Below are 13,324 nucleotides of genomic sequence, written 5' to 3'. Positions count from 1 at the left end.
ATGGACAGAGAAACATTAAGTCAATGTACATTAGTCGATAATAAAATACACTCCATTAAAATTATTAAACTTGAAAGATATCGGGGTCTTTTTATTTATAAATAAAGATAAGCAATTTACTTATCGAACTAATGGAAAGTGTAGCAGGTCACACTGGTTGTAAAATGTCCACACTGCTAGGCTTTTGTAACTGTGAGTAAATTAAATTCCGTTTTGCACTTCATTTATATTAGTTTATACTGATGCCTAGAGTTTCCAGTCCAGTCTCACATGCGCCGGGTAAAAAAAAAGTGATTGAAAATTAGCTAAATGACGTTTAATAAAAATAAGTAAAGCGAGAAGTAAAGTAAGTGCTCTCTCCTGCGACGAAAAAATGAGTCGTAATTTTGAATGAATGATTATGTCTTCAAGGTATATTGGGCAGATGAGGTGGATTTCACCTTGCATGCGTTCCACTTTCTGGGCCTTGTTGCCTGTTGTCCATACCCTCTCTATTAGCTTCCTTTCATGGTATATTGGCCAAATGGGGTGGGTTTTACGTTGCATGCGTTTGCATTTTCTGGGCCGTGTTGCCCGTTGTCCACACCTTCTTTTTCCTTCCGTTTTAGCAATTTGTGACCAGTTGAACACCTATTTTTTGTTTACGTTTACACCGCTGTATTGTTGCATTATTGCACTTATAAAAGTTTGTCACAGGAACGCGTCTGACAGAGCGGTTCGGCATTCAAAAACTATAGAACTGGCAAAGCGATCGACATCTCACTGCAATTAGAATCCGCCATCGGCCATTTAGTAATTCTTTCGAGCCGCTACGCTCACTTGTCATTGTCGGTGAGAGTCTTTTGATCACCTGGTAATTCTCTCGCTAACACAGACATACATGCAGGAGCACAGGTAAATCACGCACACCATCAGCAGTCAATAGAAGCAGCAGCAGCGGCCATTTGAACAAAAAATTCTGTGAGCCGCATCGCGAGGCGTTAACTTACTCTAATCACGGTCCGGCTTCGGCTTCTTGGTGGCTTTTATTGCTCTTACATTGGTGGTCGTGTGGCCGCGCTTAGACACGTCAACAGAATCGCCGAGGGGCGTGGAGAGAGCCAAGCGCTGAGAACTGGTACAAAGATGCGTGTTAGCCACATTCGCAGCGGCCGCATCTGCCGGGTGGCCCTGTGCCTGCTGGTCATCTTACCGCTGCTCTACCTTTTGGCCAACTGGAGCGACCACCACAAGCGCGTTGAGGAGGCCTATCACTCTCGTTTCGGCGGCCCCAAGTTCAGTCACCAACGGCTGGAGGGACGGCCCCGCGAAGTACCCAAGCTAGTCGAAGGTAAGCGAACATAACTCCCGGCCCCGCCACCGGTGGTGGCACTGTTTGAACAACTGGTGCCCCATATCCATTTCGAGTATCATTCTAGTATGAGCATGCACTTATGTATATTTTTGCAGGGCTTGGTAACTTCGAGCCGAAAGATCTGAAGCCACGTAGCGGACCCGGGGAGAACGGGGAGGCCCATACCCTGTCGCCGGACAAAAAGAACGTTGCGGATGACTCCGAGATGGAGTATGGGATGAACATCGCCTGCTCCAATGATATTTCCATGCATCGGTCAGTGCGCGACACGCGCCTCGAAGAGTGCAAGCACTGGGACTACCCATACGACCTGCCACGTACCAGCGTCATTATCGTCTTCCACAACGAAGGCTTCTCGGTGCTGATGCGCACTGTCCACTCGGTGATTGACCGCTCGCCCAAGCACATGCTTCACGAGATTATCCTCGTGGACGACTACTCGGACAAGGAGGATCTGCGCAGCCACCTGGACGAGTACTCGAAGCAGTTCAATGGCCTGGTTAAAATCATACGCAATAAGGAGCGCGAGGGCCTCATCCGGACGCGATCCCGTGGAGCCATGGAGGCGACAGGTGAGGTTATTGTGTTCCTCGATGCCCACTGCGAGGTGAACCTCAACTGGCTTCCACCGCTGCTGGCGCCCATCTACCGTGACCGCACCGTGATGACTGTGCCCATCATCGACGGCATCGACCACAAGAACTTCGAGTACCGGCCCGTTTACGGGACGGACAACCACTTCCGCGGCATCTTCGAGTGGGGCATGCTGTACAAGGAGAACGAGGTGCCTCGCCGCGAGCAGCGACGACGAGCTCACAACTCGGAGCCGTACCGAAGTCCGACGCATGCCGGTGGGCTGTTTGCCATTAACCGCGAGTACTTCCTGGAGCTGGGCGCCTACGATCCCGGCCTGCTGGTGTGGGGTGGCGAGAACTTTGAGCTTAGCTTTAAGATCTGGCAGTGCGGTGGCAGCATCGAGTGGGTGCCGTGCTCGCGCGTCGGCCACGTCTATCGTGGTTTCATGCCATACAACTTCGGCAAGCTGGCCAGCAAGAAGAAGGGACCGCTGATCACTATCAACTACAAACGTGTGATTGAGACGTGGTTCGACGATACGCACAAGGAGTACTTCTATACGCGCGAGCCGCTGGCTCGCTACCTGGACATGGGCGACATCACCGAGCAGTTGGCTCTGAAGAAGCGCCTCGGCTGCAAATCCTTCCAGTGGTTCATGGACCACATCGCCTACGACGTCTATGACAAGTTCCCCGGCCTGCCGGCCAACCTCCACTGGGGCGAGCTGCGCTCGGTGGCCTCAGACGGCTGCCTTGACTCCATGGGACACCAGCCGCCGGCCATCATGGGCCTCACCTACTGCCACGGAGGCGGCAACAATCAGCTCGTGCGCTTGAACGCCGCCGGCCAATTGGGCGTCGGTGAGCGCTGCGTCGAAGCGGATCGCCAAGGCATTAAGCTGGCCGTCTGCCGTCTAGGTACCGTCGACGGACCCTGGCAATACAACGACCACACCAAGCATCTCATGCACCGCGTCCATAAGAAGTGCATGGCCCTGCACCCCACCACGCAGCAGCTCACGCTGGGTCACTGCGATGTTAACGACAGCTATCAGCAATGGTGGTTCAAGGAGATACGTCCGCGCTGGTAAGACGACAGTCCCACGGAGAAGCTTGAGGAGGAGAAGCAGAGGAAGGCGTACGAAAATGGAGGAGTACGCAACGGAGGAGAGAATGCAAAATCTCAATAGGGTTTCACCAAGGCCGTGCGCGTGAGAGCCGTCGAGGGGGAAGGGACGAGCCAGATTTTAGACAAAAGCAATTTAGTGAAAATGAGAAATGGAATTGTTGTTGGTTTTTTAGCGCATATACATACAGATATACACACAGAGACAGACATTTTTGAAACGCACTGTTATGGCAGGAGGCACATGACGTAGGCATCCTGTCGGCAGGGGGCCTCGGGCTCGACCAAGGCATCAAATGCCATGGGATATTAGGGAGACGCACTTTAAGACACATTTCAATGATATTACTTGTACACGAAATTTGGAAAACGATATTCATGATTTCAAATCAAATTGTGATGGGAAGGGGGGAGGGGGGAGTAGGGCAGTGGTGTAGTCCCGGATAACATTGTGTGTTGCCTGGAAATTGTACAAGATATTCTTCGAGCATTGTAATTCATATATAACCATGTTTAAAATCCGTCTTATAAATAATGTTACTCGTGACACATTCAATATTCATAGTCAGTTGTAATAGGAATAGGGATAGCCATCCCAATGCCAAGTATTGTTTAGGATCTTCAAGATCACCTTTATGACTAAATGTTAGAATAGCAATATTCAAAATTTAGACTCGAAATTTACGAAATGATACAAAAGTACGATACATGAATAATGAGGAAAGAGGCAGTGAATGTGAGGCTATTCCGAAAGAAATGAAAAGCTTGCCAGGATATTTTAGATACGAGTATATCAATCGAGAAATCTCAATATTTGTCATTGCCATTTTCAATCAATCAATCAACCACAACAATCAGGACCCAGGGCCTCTATGCTATAGGAATGGCCATGCTCATGTCCCCCCTATCATGCTTTACTAGTGCGCCTGAGTGAGAGTGAGAGAATGCGATAGATGGAGATGAAAGCGAGGGAGATGGCGATTGAGGGAGGAAGTCGTTGTGCAATAGAGATTCGAGATAGAATATGACAGCGGGTCGCAGATTTTTTTGTTTGCCTATGATTGCCAACCCTGCACACAAAACAAAACAAAACAAAACGAAAATCGATGTAAATGTGCTTAGTCGTATATGCTTTACTATTACTGTAATTCTGATTCAGTTACTTATATGAGTACTACTTTCCAAGTTTCGATGATGATGATGCTATCACATTCCAGTCCAGGCGTCCAGTCCGGTATCCAATCAAGTCCCCAGCTACGGAACCACCAGAGATAAAGAAAAAGCTTTCATTTAACCATCGTTTTTTTCGTTCTCGGTTATACTCTTTGTACTAAGCAATCGTAGTCGTAATCCGTAAATCCGAATCCGATCAACCTATCGACTGGCCAACATCTAACGGTACTGCTTATAGTGTACGATTTTTTAAAACAATATTTTACATTGAAATGTAACTCTAGAGCTATCGAATAAGTCTGAATAATAGCATAGAAATAAACACGTTTTTAAACACTTTATCTTGTAAAGCCTATATATAGCATTATTTTTTTCCTATCTATGCCAAATGTAAGATATGTGTGTAACGTGCCCCCAGTCGCCCTCATCCAAAGCGCTGAGTGGAGAGGAATCATATCTGCAACAGAGAATCTCTTCTGAACGAAAGACACAGGCGAGCGGTCGAGCTCTCATTCTAAATTAGTCGTTCATTTCAAGCGGGACTGAGGAATGAATGTATTCATGCAGATCTTCAGACTATAATCTGTAATCATATGTACATATATTTCAAATGAACCGTCGGTTAGGCAGAGTGCACCCGGTGGTATAATGGGATCCACAAGTGGATCTTAATTTAAGAAAATTATTTAGAACTGATACTTTAATCAACTCAACAACATCGATTCGCAATTGCTGGCCGAAGTGATTGGAAATGCTGATGGTGGAGCATGGCCATGGCCCCTCCAGAAGGTGCTCGATTTACCAAGTTCCTGGGAAGACCACTGCAGATAAAGTTCTGGGAAAAATTGTTCGTAGCGGAGGAACCAGTGGTTGGGCCATGACGTTGCGATACATTTCCATCACTCATCAAAACAGAACAATTCTCCGGGTGTTTGTTGTTTACGGATGATGACTGATGGGTCTTCCGATGGGTCTGGTCTGTTATCATCTGGCTAAACATGAGCCTATACCCTATACACCATAGAGACACGATCGGGGGGAGGGCGGAGTGGAACCCTTGATTAGATCTGAACGCAATAACACCAAAATTGTTCCATTTAATTGAGTGAAGTGGGCCTGGTTCTGGGGACGTGTTATCAGTATTATTGCTGCTACCCTTCCACCGGGCAACGCCATTCTGTCTTCGACGAGGGAACCTGCGGTACTCTCTGACTCTGCGGATCTGCTGGCAAGGTATCCCCACGTCGGATGAGCAGCCGCTTCGCTGTGGCTGGGATTAGACATTGTTGTCAGTTGCTCCACTCGAAATTGGCAAACGGGCGATAAGGAGACTTTGACGCTGGCGATGCCACCGCCACAGCCGCCACAGCCGGAGCCGGAGCCGGAAGCGGGGCAGGGTGTGTCACGCCAAAGCGAATCAAATCAAAGACCTCTCCACTTAGTCGGAGGGCCCTAGTATAAATAGTAAACGCAGCCAGACTTTGGCTATCATTCCGCGACTTACATTCGCCGAAACCACTGGAGTAGCCACGTTTTTTTTTATCTTCAAGAGCAATCCGATTCGATTCGATTCCCAATCCCTCATAATGTGCAAGCTGAGTCTGAGTCTGTGTTTGCTGATAGCCCTCTTCGGCTGCCTTGCGGCCGCCAGTCCCGCCCGCCAGCTGCCTTTGGACAGCAGCACCCTGCGCGAGATCACCGTGGTAAAGAACGTGCGCTTGTTTGCCGCGCAGCACCCGGGGCTGAAGATCCAGCGTCTAGCAAAGCAGCCGGCCACTGCCCGCGGTGGTGTCGAGTCCGTGCGCTACACTCTCGGCGCCCGCGTGACCAGTCAGTACCTTCTCCCTCCACTCACCCCAAAAGCAGGCTGCGATCGAGGCTAACAATTGCATACTTTCAGGCGACAGCTTGGTAGCCCAGGGTGCCGATGTGTTCAGCTATCCGGCTTCCCAGGATGTGAGCGTGCAGTTGACGTACCCGGAGGAAGGCGCTGGAGCGATCGTCACTTACGTGGAGCTGATCTGCACCCAGGACAACAGCGAGGGCAACGCCTACGTGGTGGCCGGAGGCATCGGACAGCGGTTCATCTCGATCATTCTCGAGGCCAGCCAGACCCGCAACTTCTCGTACCAGGCCCAGTACTATGGTCAAAAGTAGGATACCCTGCTGTTGCTGCCCTACCGCTGTTTGTACAGATGTGTCGCACAGACCATGTCGCATGATCCAATATAAATATACGTACCCATAAATGTTGAAAGTGAAGCGAGTTACCGGTCATTGAATACCAGGCGGCGGGATCATATTTCATCCATCCACCATCGAGGGGTATTCGCTAATCTTCAGTAATTTGAAATTGTTTTCGTCGCTGCTCACGCGCCTTCCACTTGAAGTAGATGTCAGCCATCGTAGCCGTAAATCTGAGCCAGCCACTCACCTGAATCTGGATCTGGATCTGATTTGGCGTTTCGATTTGATTAGCGCCCCGAACTCCTGCAGATCTTGGTGGATCTACATTTATGTGCCTCCCCGCTTCGATGGGAGTTCCGTGTTGCGTCACGAGTTGTGAATGACTTGCGGCTCTTTCTTCTTTGAACAGAAAGTATCCACTTCTCCCAATCGATCGAGTCGATAGTGCTATGGACAGGGCCAGGGCCGGGAACGGGGACGCCGCGGCGCTCGACTCATTTTGCGTAGACGAACAACTTGACTTTGTATATTGGTTTATTTGTTCATTTGATTGTTTGTCATTATGCATATCAAGGTTAAGATTGCCACGAGTCAGCGAATAAGCAAACAAACACCCCTCCACGATGGGGGAGACAAAATTAATCATCGCACTATGCACGTTGAGAGATAGCGCTTGCCGAGAGTGATCTTTTTTTCATGCAGAACTCTCCGTTCGGAGTACTAGCTGTCGAGAGTATCCTCTGTTGATCCCTGTAACTCGTGGTTGGAGAGCATCCAAATCCAAAGGGGAGTGAATCACTTGCCTAAAATTGTCACACTCGCCTCACGCTTCAAGCAATCGGTAATTTGACGGCAGCATGTTCCGATCGAATCCGATTGGAGGCGTTACGATCCGTTGCGATGCGATATGCCGATTAGGCCCTCGAAAGCTGGATGCCCTATTTATAGAAATTGTGCAAGGAGCAATACGAACAATTATGGCCAATTATGGGCTGGGAGCAGAGAAGCCGAGGAGCCGTAGCCAATTCTAGGGCTTATCGTTCGAATTGTCGAACCTTATCTGCGTGGCTGACCGCCGATAAGGACGGGCGTATAAAACAAGCGGCCCGCAGCTAAGGCACACCCAAACCCCAAAAAGAAACAGAAGGCATTAGAGCACCGCCACTACTGGAACCTCCCCCAGATTCCCATTTTTGTTGTTCTTCAAACTTTATTCTGTGAAATTTTTGGCCTGTGATGTCGCTGCCTGTTATCCTGATGCTGTGCGTGGTGACTGCGACGGTGCTGGGACAGCCGCATGCCCGCGCCAGTGACTTCTACTATTCGGACATCTCTCCGGTCACAGACGACAAGCGCTTCACCAACCTCTATCCGGAGGTGGAGCTATCAGAGATGAACAAGGTGAAGCACTCCAAGGGTAATATAGTCTTCACCAGCGGGGAACGCATCTCAGGTGAGTTTCGAACGAATTGGAGTCGATTCATGATCGATTTGGATCGAACTAAATACTCAACTAAATTCCCGTAGGCGATCGCCTGGTGGTGAACCACTACGACGACGAGAGCTTCGCCACCGCCGTTGACATCGAGGTACTGATGCGCTATCCCGCAGAGTCGAGCACGGGCGTGACCCTCACCTGCATCGAGATCTACGTAGACACGACGGCCAGCGATGCCGGCGGCTATCTGACCAGAGGTGGCATTGGCGAGACCATTGCTGAGATACTCCTCACCTCCAACGGGACGCGCAGCTTCGTCTACGAAACGTTCATTTATGGATACTAGAGCGCGGGGTCCGAGGAGCAGAACTCCCTTCAGATCAGTATACAAAGCAACAATAAAAGTTTCGCTTGGAACCCAACTGTGATCGTCCTGCTGCAGCCCAATTTGCAGTAGTATTATTAGCCTTAGATCCTGAAATTAAAGAAGAAAGTCGAACTCAACATTTTGGAAACCTATCAAACCTGTTTCGCTAATCAAACCTTGTGCCAAAACCGAAATACAACCCAGCCAGGACAGGGGTAAGGGGTAGCTTATCAAACAGAAAGATTTATTTTTACAGTCCGGGTTTCTCCCTGTCGCCGACCAACTGCGTCATCTTCGTTCAAGCTAATTGAAAGGCCTTAACGCCGCACCCCATGTGATCTAATAGATAAGAGTCGGCGCCGCCCCAAACAGACTCTCACATTTCACATGCAACGATGAGTCGGGATCCGGGATCGGAGTCGGAAATCCGAATTTTGATTGAAATGATCCAGAATTCGCTTTCTCCAGAAAAATTGACCAGGCGTCATTGTTGCACCACACACTAAAGAGATCTGTGCGCTAGCAAAATTATGTGCACATATCTAGACTGCAGATCTCTTCTGTAGAGGGACACATGACTCGACAGAAAGATACCTGTGATCTCTATGAACTCTTCGAACTTTTTGTCTGTGTAATGTCAGGATTGAGAGGAATACCAGGGACAATAAATAATGATTATACTTTGTTCTTGTAGCCGAAAAAATCAATGAGCAAAGAATATATTAAATAAAATAAACATAAATACGAGCAAAACTTGCTCTTTCTTGGATACTGGTTCCTGATATACTCCTATGTATACTTTGTGGATTCGGAAACGCATCCTTCTGATCAAGAATTGGATATACATCTGAACTCCATGAGCACCGGGTATAATGATGAATAATATACGTGAAAAAAGACTCACACAATCTCCATGCCAGCTAATATTTCTCACAATCTTATCATTCAATTCTTGAGTTTCAAACGAATAATATCTTTCTATTTTCATATGTGTCCACTTTGAGAATTAGTTCTTATTACCATGCACATCACTTTGTTTACTCGCATATTCGCTGAATCGGAGGCTGGTGATAAGCCATGACTTGAGACAAAGAATAATATAATATATTTTCAGGTTTTGATTATTGAAACAAAGCTCTCAGTTCTGTGCCGGCTACGACTTCCAACGCAACATGATACGGAAGCAGCTTGGACTTCTACTGACGGCTCTCATGACGCTCTCCGCTGGAGCCTATCCCAAGCTAGAGATATCGCTTTCAGGTACATCAAACCCTTTGCTATATCCCCTCCCTTGTGTCACCGGACTCATCCCGCCACTGACTTCCACTTAAGTAGAGGGGGAGCCGTGCCCTAGTCGTCCCGGATACCCCGAGAGCCGCTGCCTGGGCATCAAGAACTGTTCCAATGTGGAGCTGTATATTAAATCCGGCAACATGACGCTGTACGATGTGGTGGGGTGTGGAATTGGTGTTTATATGGAGCTCGTCTGCTGCCCCAACAAACCACCCAACCTTCAGACAGTGTCCTCGACTACAGATTCGTGGGTGACCGCTTCCAGATACACCTAGTTCATGCCCAACTACAGTTTCTTCCATCTACAGAAGCCCCGCTGGTGTTGGTCCAATGGTCCCAGAGTCAGAGCCAAAGCAGAAACGGAAGCCGGAACGCGAGCCCTATCGACATGTGGTCTCCCTACAGTACTTGAACGCATTGACTTTTGACTCGTACGTCATGCGCTGTACGGGCGTTCTTCTCAAGGAGAACTTTGCTCTCACCTCAGCCGCATGCGCTGGCTCCTTTATAGCTGACCCGAACCATGTACGACTGGGCTTATCAGAGCCCTTCAAGGACCTTCTGGAGATCGATGTGAGCTCCAAATAGATTCCTTATGGGAACAGCATTTAGTTTTTAATGAATTAAATCGGAAGGGACAGTCTGAGCTTCTTCACATAAAACTATTTCCCTTGACATTCGCAGAACATAACGTACCATAACAACGACCTCGTGCTGCTCCACATGAGCCATGGCTATAGCAGGGAGTTCATTGCCGAGGTCTGCAAGCAGGTGGACGTGGAAAACCGACTCAAATTAATCGCCGTGGGTTTCTCCCAGAAGAACGGTGAGTGACTTCATTGCAGTCCTTCCCGCTTGGGGCCTAATGCAACACGCTTTCCCTGTCGATTGAACAGAAGAGAACTGCTCGTGGTTCGAGAGGGAGGTGACTAACGTCACGTTCGACTCCTGCGATCGTGTGAGCATCAACCGTCCGGTCAGAGGCATCGACAATATCAACCACATCTGCGTGAGCCCCAAAACGGCCAGCCCTCGATCTCCGCCTGGATCCTGCGTGGAATGCTTGCGCGGTAGTGCCAGCATCCTATACGTGATCCGCCCCGACGGCAGCGATTGCGTGGCCGGCATTGCCACACCCACCAGCAAGTCCTGCATTATCACCACGCATCCGCTCTACTACACCAGCCTTTTCAGTCCGATCAACAGCAGATTCCTTAACGACGAGCTGTCCGGCAGCGGCAGCAGGACCTAGACAGAATCAACTTGAGATTGGTGGAATACACTATGTTTTAAGACTCAATCTTTGTGTGTTTGCGTTTTCACTCCCAACGTAATACAGATCCCTCTGCGATCAGTGTTGGGCTTTCTAGGACAAATACGACATATGGTCTCTGAATTCAGTGGTTTCCCATTCCCCGAAAATCTCAGCCAGCTTCCGATGGGCAGAATCAATCATGCTCTAGCAGCTTCCTCTCCATCTGAATCGCCATCTCCGCACCTCGCATCTCTCTCTCTGGGTGCTCGGAGCTCGCCGTTCGCCGGACCAGTTGGGGGAGAGCAGCGCCAACTGTCAGTTGATCGCCAGCCGTGCAGTCGTTCGGTCAGTGCCTCCATCAGATCGCCGAACGTCAACAGCAGCGCCAGCAACAAAAAGAATAATAAGAGCACCAAGAACAACAACAGCAATAGGACAAAATCCCCAACATTTGAGTAAACAACAATCGAGTGAGAAATGTTACGCCGAGGGAAATCTGGCGTAATTGTAGCTATGCTGATCTTGGCCAGCCTCTGCCTGGGTCGCTGCGAAGCCTACTTTAGCTTGGAGAGTGCGTAGCTTCTTGATTATCGATCATCAATCGAACGATACACATTCAAATAACTATCTTGCTTAAAGTATTTGCGGCATCGACCAATTACGTTCTGTTTTATATTCTCTATTGAATACCGATGGATATTTTGCAGCTGGCGATCCCTGTCCCACCGTGGGCTACCGCAGCCGTTGCCAGGCGGCAGAGGAGTGCGGTACAATAGCATCGCACATCCAGGTCGGACGCCTGACGCCCCAAACGATTGAGGGATGTGGATTCACGAGTCACGGCGAGAAGATATGCTGCCCACTCGAGAATGCCCAAGGCATGGAGGTGCGCATCGATCCAAATGAATCTCCAGCGACAACCACAACCACAGCGACCACCACCTCAACAACAACAACAACGACTACCACAACAACAACCACTACAACTACACCGATTCCCTGGTTGAATATTTTCCAAACGGATCGCGACTACCTCCTGCAGTCGATAAAACCCACCCGCCGTCCGACGCGGAACAGCTTTGTTTATCCGGACACCACGGAGGGGGCAGAATGCAGGGCCCCACTGTATGAGGGCGAGTGCCGGGTCGTCTCCGCCTGCCCCAGCGTGGAGCCGCTCCTGTCGCAAGGCCGACTGCGCGACGAGGACTTCATGACGTGTCGTGACGGGACACGGGAGGAGATTATCTGCTGCCCCCTCAATCTTCCCCTGCAGCCACGAGGCCAGGTCAAGACCGCTCCCCGCCTGGGTGTCCCCTTGCCCACGCGAGCCCCGGTCCCCCAAGAGGTGGATCCTCAGGAGGCGGCCGCCATTGCCACGGCCGACGACCTGCTGCCCCACTACCGCCACCTGGGGGCCCTAGCCCATCCTAATGCCGCTTTCGACGGACATCTGCATCACTGCTCCGCCATTGTCCTGACACCGCAGTTTCTCCTGAGTGCCGCTGGCTGCAAGCGGCCCAGCCATGTTGTTTTCGGAGTAGCAGACATGCGGGACGTCGACGTCGACGAGGACTACCTGGTGGACATTATGGTGAGCCCCTTGCCCTTGAGGCCACCTCTCTCTTTCTCTCTCTGACCCTCTTTTTGTCTCTTCCGCTGTGAAGCGTTTGGCACAGTACCGGAGGGATCTGGCGCTGATGCGGCTGCAGGAGCCACTGCGTCTGGGGAGCGAGGCGTCTGCGAACGTCCGTGTGGCACCCATCTGCAGCCAGTTCGAGCTGACGCGTCTCCAGGTTAGTGGTCGCCTGGTGGCCGTCGGCTGGGGCAAGGCGGAAGACGCCGATTGCCCTATGTACGAGATTACCATGCGGCTGCGTCCCACCTGGGCATGCGCCGACCTTCCCAACTACGGCAGCGTTCAGGAGCTGCCCAGCTCGCACCTGTGCGTGGAGCCCCTGCAGCCGGAGACGGACCTGCAACCCTTTTCCAACGCCAGTTCCTGCGCACCATGCCCGGGCACCGTGGGCAGCGTGCTACACCTTGTGCGGCCCAACGCCAGCCGCTGTGTACTGGGCATCGCCACGCCCACGGGCGTCGATTGCGAGGCCCACGTCATGTACTACACGAACCTCCTCAGCCCCCAATTCACGCTCTTCGTGGAGCAGCAGCAGCGGCAGCAGCAGTAGTCGAAATCGTAGTCCCACAATCCAACTCGTAGTTACTTCAGTTTAGTTAGTATAAGCTGTTTAATTTGTTTATTCCAGTGTTTTAGCGATATGTAGAGAAAGAGAGCGGGTCCAGTGACCCCCCCCTAATTAAGGCAGCATCAAAATAAGACGACAAAAAGAATTTAAAGCATCAGAGATCAATATACACATACTCGGATGTAAGGAAATACGGAAATATAGGTCTATGTTCTCCAATTTCATTGAAGTGTTTTTAAGATTATGCAAACATCGTTCTACAGTGCGCAAATGTGCACACACACCTTTCATTCACCTCAGTGTGCACACACCATACAAATCTGAGCTCATCGGCTGTTTCAGCGCAGTGGAA

General features: G+C 50.1%; 5 protein-coding genes across 8 annotated transcripts; all 5 read left to right on the top strand.

Annotated features, from left to right (window-relative positions):
• Positions 1–199: 199 nt before the first annotated feature.
• Positions 200–4,583, top strand: Pgant7 (N-acetylgalactosaminyltransferase 7). Of its 2 annotated transcripts, XM_015186720.2 has the most exons (3): positions 571–831; positions 887–1,330; positions 1,450–4,583. In XM_015186720.2, the coding sequence occupies exons 2-3, from the start codon at positions 1,126–1,128 to the stop codon at positions 3,018–3,020; spliced, it is 1,776 nt and encodes a 591-aa protein (XP_015042206.1). In that variant the 5' UTR covers positions 571–831; positions 887–1,125; the 3' UTR covers positions 3,021–4,583. The 2 variants fall into 2 exon arrangements, with proteins under 2 accessions (XP_001354365.1, XP_015042206.1); XM_001354329.4 differs by having other exon boundaries at positions 200–1,330.
• A 1,127-nt stretch (positions 4,584–5,710) lies between these two features.
• LOC4814282 (uncharacterized) lies at positions 5,711–6,490 on the top strand. Its single transcript, XM_001354328.4, has 2 exons — positions 5,711–6,058; positions 6,129–6,490. The coding sequence occupies exons 1-2, from the start codon at positions 5,815–5,817 to the stop codon at positions 6,383–6,385; spliced, it is 501 nt and encodes a 166-aa protein (XP_001354364.2). The 5' UTR covers positions 5,711–5,814; the 3' UTR covers positions 6,386–6,490.
• Positions 6,491–7,528: 1,038 nt separating this feature from the next.
• LOC4814310 (uncharacterized) lies at positions 7,529–8,372 on the top strand. Its single transcript, XM_001354327.3, has 2 exons — positions 7,529–7,868; positions 7,943–8,372. The coding sequence occupies exons 1-2, from the start codon at positions 7,652–7,654 to the stop codon at positions 8,197–8,199; spliced, it is 474 nt and encodes a 157-aa protein (XP_001354363.2). The 5' UTR covers positions 7,529–7,651; the 3' UTR covers positions 8,200–8,372.
• A 965-nt stretch (positions 8,373–9,337) lies between these two features.
• Positions 9,338–10,813, top strand: LOC6901024 (uncharacterized). 2 transcript variants are annotated; one of them, XM_033383808.1, is made up of 5 exons: positions 9,338–9,480; positions 9,556–9,760; positions 9,822–10,086; positions 10,198–10,339; positions 10,410–10,813. In XM_033383808.1, exons 1-5 carry the CDS (start codon positions 9,393–9,395, stop codon positions 10,763–10,765), a joined length of 1,056 nt encoding a protein of 351 aa, XP_033239699.1. In that variant the 5' UTR covers positions 9,338–9,392; the 3' UTR covers positions 10,766–10,813. The 2 variants fall into 2 exon arrangements, with proteins under 2 accessions (XP_033239699.1, XP_033239698.1); XM_033383807.1 differs by having other exon boundaries at positions 9,342–9,480; positions 9,553–9,760.
• A 269-nt stretch (positions 10,814–11,082) lies between these two features.
• LOC4814281 (uncharacterized) lies at positions 11,083–13,196 on the top strand. Of its 2 annotated transcripts, none has more exons than XM_001354326.4 (3): positions 11,083–11,339; positions 11,476–12,359; positions 12,433–13,196. In XM_001354326.4, exons 1-3 carry the CDS (start codon positions 11,246–11,248, stop codon positions 12,952–12,954), a joined length of 1,500 nt encoding a protein of 499 aa, XP_001354362.4. In that variant the 5' UTR covers positions 11,083–11,245; the 3' UTR covers positions 12,955–13,196. The 2 variants fall into 2 exon arrangements, with proteins under 2 accessions (XP_001354362.4, XP_015042203.2); XM_015186717.2 differs by having other exon boundaries at positions 11,083–11,406.
• The last annotated feature ends 128 nt before the right edge of the window (positions 13,197–13,324 follow it).

This window comes from Drosophila pseudoobscura, chromosome X (genome assembly GCF_009870125.1).
Source record: "Drosophila pseudoobscura strain MV-25-SWS-2005 chromosome X, UCI_Dpse_MV25, whole genome shotgun sequence".
Lineage (NCBI taxonomy): Eukaryota > Metazoa > Arthropoda > Insecta > Diptera > Drosophilidae > Drosophila > Drosophila pseudoobscura.
The sequence above is the reverse complement of the archived record's forward strand: the minus strand, read 5'-3'. Positions and strand labels throughout refer to the sequence as shown.

Coding starts and splice junctions, on each gene's coding strand:
- Pgant7 (XM_001354329.4), top strand. CDS start 1,126: ATGCGTGTTAGCCACATTCGCAGCGGCCGCATCTGCCGGGTGGCCCTG. Junction 1,331..1,449: donor AGTACCCAAGCTAGTCGAAG/GTAAGCGAACAT, acceptor ATATTTTTGCAG/GGCTTGGTAACTTCGAGCCG.
- LOC4814282 (XM_001354328.4), top strand. CDS start 5,815: ATGTGCAAGCTGAGTCTGAGTCTGTGTTTGCTGATAGCCCTCTTCGGC. Junction 6,059..6,128: donor TCTCGGCGCCCGCGTGACCA/GTCAGTACCTTC, acceptor GCATACTTTCAG/GCGACAGCTTGGTAGCCCAG.
- LOC4814310 (XM_001354327.3), top strand. CDS start 7,652: ATGTCGCTGCCTGTTATCCTGATGCTGTGCGTGGTGACTGCGACGGTG. Junction 7,869..7,942: donor CAGCGGGGAACGCATCTCAG/GTGAGTTTCGAA, acceptor AAATTCCCGTAG/GCGATCGCCTGGTGGTGAAC.
- LOC6901024 (XM_033383807.1), top strand. CDS start 9,393: ATGATACGGAAGCAGCTTGGACTTCTACTGACGGCTCTCATGACGCTC. Junction 9,761..9,821: donor GTGTCCTCGACTACAGATTC/GTGGGTGACCGC, acceptor TTCCATCTACAG/AAGCCCCGCTGGTGTTGGTC. Junction 10,087..10,197: donor AGGACCTTCTGGAGATCGAT/GTGAGCTCCAAA, acceptor TGACATTCGCAG/AACATAACGTACCATAACAA.
- LOC4814281 (XM_001354326.4), top strand. CDS start 11,246: ATGTTACGCCGAGGGAAATCTGGCGTAATTGTAGCTATGCTGATCTTG. Junction 11,340..11,475: donor AGCCTACTTTAGCTTGGAGA/GTGCGTAGCTTC, acceptor GATATTTTGCAG/CTGGCGATCCCTGTCCCACC. Junction 12,360..12,432: donor ACTACCTGGTGGACATTATG/GTGAGCCCCTTG, acceptor TCCGCTGTGAAG/CGTTTGGCACAGTACCGGAG.